The sequence below is a fragment of the Pseudochaenichthys georgianus genome, chromosome 19, assembly GCF_902827115.2.
Source record: "Pseudochaenichthys georgianus chromosome 19, fPseGeo1.2, whole genome shotgun sequence".
In the NCBI taxonomy this organism is placed as follows: Eukaryota; Metazoa; Chordata; class Actinopteri; order Perciformes; family Channichthyidae; genus Pseudochaenichthys; species Pseudochaenichthys georgianus.
In genome coordinates, this window is record NC_047521.1 from 26,005,532 (window position 1) to 26,011,681 (window position 6,150).

At 40.0% G+C, this 6,150-nt stretch overlaps 1 protein-coding gene across 1 annotated transcript in view; it reads left to right on the plus strand.

The window, feature by feature from the left end:
- vps35l (VPS35 endosomal protein sorting factor like) overlaps window positions 1-6,150 on the plus strand; it is a 34,597-nt gene that overhangs the window by 3,428 nt on the left and 25,019 nt on the right. Inside the window, exons 4-11 of the mRNA XM_034107220.1 lie at window positions 584-697; window positions 793-817; window positions 1,166-1,245; window positions 2,462-2,590; window positions 2,861-2,945; window positions 3,025-3,081; window positions 4,481-4,577; window positions 4,751-4,798. Coding sequence (XP_033963111.1) covers window positions 584-697; window positions 793-817; window positions 1,166-1,245; window positions 2,462-2,590; window positions 2,861-2,945; window positions 3,025-3,081; window positions 4,481-4,577; window positions 4,751-4,798 — 635 coding nt within the window. The remainder of the gene's footprint in view (window positions 1-583; window positions 698-792; window positions 818-1,165; window positions 1,246-2,461; window positions 2,591-2,860; window positions 2,946-3,024; window positions 3,082-4,480; window positions 4,578-4,750; window positions 4,799-6,150) is intronic.

A 6,150-nucleotide genomic window follows, 5' to 3' on the forward strand; every position in this document is an offset into this window, starting at 1 on the left:
GAAACGTTGCTATCAGAAACAATGCCCGACTGTTTTGGACGTAATATGGTCGGTGTTTACATTAGCATCGCTAACACTCAGAGCTAACCTGTACTGGAGAGCATGTGTGTGAAGAAGCAGGAAGTAGAAAGGAACTCACCTTGTGGTGTAACCGGCAAGAGAGAAAGACTTTGAGCTCCAGACTTTTTCAGAGCCTTGATAATCCATGATATGGCGTTTCATCACGGCAGCATTTAGTTTAGACGGTAGCTGCCGGGTCCCACATGAGCTCAGACCCCTCCCCTTTTTTATCAACATTTTTATATTTTAAAGCTTTATACCCAAATCAGCACTTTTGAAACAGGAAGTGAAGTAGAGGGATATGAGGCATGGCTAGAATGGGTGATCTGTTTGGTATTTTGAGCAAAACACTTCATAAACATGTTTTGTATATATTTGTATATATCTGAGGCCTATGCTATTGCCTAAAAATAGCATGATAGGGGACCGGCTTTAAACATTGATTGTTAGTATCCTACGGGAACATTAAAGGGAAGATAATAATAAAAGCAGTTTTTTTATTGAGAGCTTGTTGTGCTTCCAGGACCTGGGGAAGAAGAAGAAGGAGGAAGAGGCGGTGGGAGCAGACTTTGAGCCGTGGTCCCTGAAGAGAGGAGAGATCCTGGCCCGGTTCACCACCACAGAGAAACTCTCCATCGTGAGTCAAACTCCATCGATCAGAAAGTAGTTTTGTGCGAAAAGAAAAGCTTTGTAAGACAGGAACCTAATTCTAAATTATTTTTGTCTTCATAGAATCTTTTCATGGGATCTGATCGAGGTAAGCCGTGAGTTTTTAATTATAATATATAATAATTCAACTTTTACGTTAACATTTCGGCATTAAAATATCTAAAATACGACCGGACCTAAGTTATATATATTTTGAAATGTGTGTACCTACATTATCACAAATACTTTCACAGTTTCCAAATCCATAGAAATTCATATTTTAATCAAAGTAACCTTTCCCTTTGATCTTATTCACACTTTCCTCTGTTTTCATGCCATCATTTTATAGTTAGAAACCAAGGATTCATTCCCCTACTTCACAGCAATGGAAGCAATATTCTGTGTGTGTGTTCTTGCTTATTATTACACAAAGTGACCGGCTCCTGTTGTCTCGTAGGGAAAGCTCCCAGTCCGGGACCCTCCGCCGTGTCGGAGAAAGTTCGGACTCGTCTGGAGGAGCTGGACGACCTGGAGGAGGTATGTTCATTCATGAGTATACAACTACATGTATTTGTCTGCATGTAAACAGAATCATTGTATAGACATAAGTTCTCAATAAGATGGATGGATGGATAGATGGATGGATGGATGGATAGATAGATAGATGGATGGATAGATGGATAGATAGATAGATGGATAGATGGATGGATAGATGGAGGGATGGATAGATGGATAGATGGATAGATGGAGGGATGGAGGGATGGATGGATAGATGGATAGATGGAGGGATGGATAGATGGATGGATGGATAGATGGATGGATGGATGGATAGATGGATGAATGGATGGATGGATGGATAGATGGATGGATGGATAGATGGATGGATGGATGATAGATGGATAGATAGATGAATGGATAGATGGATAAATGGATGGATGGATAGATGGATGGATAGATGGATGGATAGATGAATGGATAGATGGATAAATGGATGGATGGATGGATGGATAGATAGATATATAGATAGATGGATGGATGGATAGATGGATAAATGGATGGATAGATAGATGGATGAATAGATGGATAAATGGATGGATAGATATATAGATGGATGGATGGATAGATGGATAAATGGATGGATGGATAGATAGATGGATGGATAGATGGATAAATGGATGGATGGATAGATATATAGATAGATATATAGATGAATGGATGGGTGGATGGATGGATGGATGGATAGATATATAGATAGATATATAGATGAATGGATGGGTGGATGGATGGATGGATGGATAGATAGATGGGTGGATAGATGGATAGATGGATGGATGGATGGATAGATAGATAGATGGATGGATAGATATATAGATAGATGGATGGATGGATAGATGGATGGATGGATGGATGGATAGGTGGGTGGAGGGATAGATAGATAGATAGATGGATGGATGGATAGATGGATGGATGGATAGATGGATGGATGGATATATAGATATATAGATAGATGGATGGATGGATAGATGGATGGATAGATGGATAGATGGATGGATAGATGGATGGATAGATGGATGGATGGATATATAGATGGATAGATGGATAGATAGATGGATGGATGGATGGATGGATGGATAGATAGATGGATGGATAGATGGATAGATGGATGGATATACTAATTACAAAAAGAAAACAAACACACAAACAACGTGTGTGCGCGTGTGGTGTGTGTATCTGTGCGTCTGTGTGTGTGCAGGGTTCCCAGAAGGAGCTGCTGAACCTCTCTCAGCAGGATTATGCAAACCGCATTGAGGAGCTGAACCAGTCCCTGAAGGAGGCGTGGTCCTCCGATCAGAAGGTCAAAGCTCTGAAGATCGTCATCCAGGTACCGTGACGATAGAGACACTCGCAAAACAAAACGTGGAGTCTGGAATCAGATCAGATCAGAATACCTTTATTAGTCCCACAGAGGGGAGAGGTACTTCAAAGACTCCTTGACTCCAAAGATAGTAAACTCGTATCAACAGCTGGTAGAATAAATATATATAAAATCATGTATATTATGAGACTTTATTTTACCTTGATGATAAAGACTTCAAAGTGCTTGAAAAAGTACATCGATTGAACTCCTTAGAAATCTCTTAATTTCTCCCAGTGCTCGAAGCTCCTCTCCGACACCTCAGTGATCCAGTTCTACCCGAGCAAGTTCGTTCTCATCACAGACATCCTGGACACTTTTGGTGAGTAAAATGTCCTTTTGTCTTCCAATTGATTTAAGAAATAAAAAAGTTTTCCAACTGTCGTCTCCCTTCCTCGCAGGCCGGCTGGTGTTCGACAGGATCTGGACCATGTGCTCAGACCCTCGGACCCTTCCAGGTAAACACGGGATGTTTTAGAGGTCCCCCATTATGCAAAGTCCACTTGTTCCTGTCTCTTCTACTTCAACATGTGTCCCCTCTTCTTCATGTCTCTTCTACATCAACATGTGTCCCCTCTTCTTCATGTCTCTTATACATCAACATGTGTCCCCTCTTCTTCATGTCTCTTCTACATCAACATGTGTCCCCTCTTCTTCACGTCTCTTCTACATCAACATGTGTCCCCTCTTCTTCATGTCTCCTGTACATCAACATGTGTCCCCCTTCTTCATGTCTCTTCTTACATCAACATCTGTCCCCTCTTCTTCATGTCCTCTTCTACATCAACATGTTGTCCCCTCTTCTTCATGTCTCTTCTACTTCAACATGTGTCCCCTCTTCTTCATGTCTCTTCTACATCAACATGTGTCCCCTCTTCTTCACGTCTCTTCTACATCAACATGTGTCCCCTCTTCTTCATGTCTCCTCTACATCAACATGTGTCCCCTCTTCTTCATGTCTCTTCTACATCAACATCTGTCCCCTCTTCTTCATGTCTCTTCTACATCAACATGTGTCCCCTCTTCTTCATGTCTCTTTCTACATCAACATGTGTCCCCCTCCTTCTCCATGTCTCTTCTACATCAAACATGTGTCCCCTCTTCTTCATGTCTCTTCTACATCAACATGTGTCCCATCTTCTTCATGTCTCTTCTACATCAACATGTGTCCCCTCTTCTTCATGTCTCTTCTACATCAACATGTGTCCCCTCTTCTTCATGTCTCTTCTACATCAACATCTGTCCCCTCTTCTTCATGTCTCTTCTACATCAACATGTGTCCCCTCTTCTTCATGTCTCTTCTACATCAACATGTGTCCCTCTTCTTCATGTCTCTTCCACATCAACATGTTGTCCCCTCTGTGGAAAGAGACTCTGAAAGTTTCAGGAACAAAGATTTTCTCTCTTTTTGATCCATTTCTATAAAAACCTGTCTGAAAATGAGCTGATCAGATTTTGGCCACTTTGTGATGTCATAGCGAGTGTTGTCTTGAGTAACCATTAGCCAATCAGCAACAAGGTAACCCCCCCCCCCCCTTATTATCACCTGAATCTCCTCTAGAGCTCCATTGAGTTCTTTGTAACAAATGTCTTCTAAGAGGGGCGTGGGGGGGGCTCCTTGTCTTCATCTAAAGTAACAGACAGAGAATCAGCACTTTGGAAACAGGGCTGAAACAGAGGGGATTATGGGTAATGCTGCAATGATCTGTTTGGTGTTTCAGCCAATCAGAGACAGGCTCTGTATATATCTCAGACCTGTGATATATTGATGAGAAACAGAATAATAGGGGACTTTAAGTAAACATTTAGACTAGATTGTAGTTTCTGAGGCGATGTATTCACGGTGTGTTTTCTCAGAGTCGTTCACCGTGGACGATGTGAACGACACGGCGAAGGAGACGTGCCTCAACTGGTTCTTCAAGATCGCCTCCATCAGAGAGCTGCTGCCCAGACTGTATCCTCTCGGACTCATTCGTGACTGTGTGTTATTATATTCTGTGTTTTAATCTGCTCCCTAAAGGAAATAAGATCTTGGAAAACATGAACAATTGTGGCATTTTAGTTTCTTTCGACGGTAGAATTGAAATACTAGTTAAAGATGTTTGTCTCTTTGACCTCTGTGATCAGATATGTCGAGGCTGCTATTCTCAAGTGTAACCGCTTCCTGAACAAAAGGTGAGCTTCCTTCCTTACTAGGCTTTATCAATGCACCGTAATGAGCTACCGATAACACATGATGGATTCAGTGTCTGCAGTTCAGCGACATTACATTATATCGGTACATTTTTCTACATCAACATTACATTTGTGGGTTATTTGAAGTGTCTGGGACTAGTCCTTTTTGCCTATTGTTAGAAAATCTCACTGGTCACCGGCTTGAGCTTCAATCTCAGGATCCATGTATTTCTGATCTTCTCAAGAATGGAAGTAGTCATCACATACAGAGCATTTTTTTCCTCAAAATCTGGAATTATTTAAAAAAAACTCAAAATTCAGACTTTTTTTCTCAACATTTTGACTTTTTTCTAAAAATTACGACATTTTCTCAAAATTCAGACTTTTTTTCTAAAAATCTGGAATTATTTAAAAAAATTCTGACTTTTTTTCTCAAAATTCAGACTTTTTCCTCAAAATTTTGGAATTATTTCAAAAAATCTCAAAATTCAGACTTTTTTTTCTCAAAATTCAGACTTTTTTTTCTCAAAATTCAGACTTTTTCCTCAAAATCTGGAATTATTTAAATTCAAAATTCAGACTTTGTTCTCAACATTTTGACTTTTTTCTAAAAATCAATAAATTACAACATTTTCTCAAAATTCAGACTTTTTCCTCAAAATTTGGAATTATTTCAAAAAATCTCAAAATTCAGACTTTTTTCTAAAAATCTGAAATTATTTTTAAAAAAACTCAAAATTCAAACTTTTTTTCTCAAAATTATGACTTTTTTTCTCAAAATTATGACTTTTTCTTCAAAATTCAGAATTTTCCCGCAAAATTCTGAATTGTTTCTAAAAATCCTGTCTTTTTCTAAATACTTAAAAATGTTAAATCTCACTGGTCCCCGGCTTGAGCTTCAACCTCAGGATCCATGTATCTGTGATCCTCTCCAGAAGGGAAGGAGTCATCACATACAGAGCATCAGCTAGTTCCTGAGCAGTGTCCTTCACATGCTGATATCCAAGAGAGGGAGTCACACAGTCACAAGATGGAGGAACTAGAAAGCAGTATTCAATGTTTAGCTCCACGTCAGAAATGAGCATGCGTGATGTCTCTCTCCATAGAGGCTGAATCATTATGGTTATATCACATAGCTATCATCTGCCTCAAGCAGTCCTGATGCTCTTCCAGGTCACCACACATCCTGTCATGTTCACAGCTACAGTTGGGATACCTTTGTTAGCATGCTACTCTCATGTTGGACGAGGGACAGTTATTTTCCCCAACACTTATTATGACTTTCTTTTGTCGTCATATACCCCTCTTGCCCTCTCTTTCTGTCTCTCCCTCTTTCCCAGTGGGATTCAGGA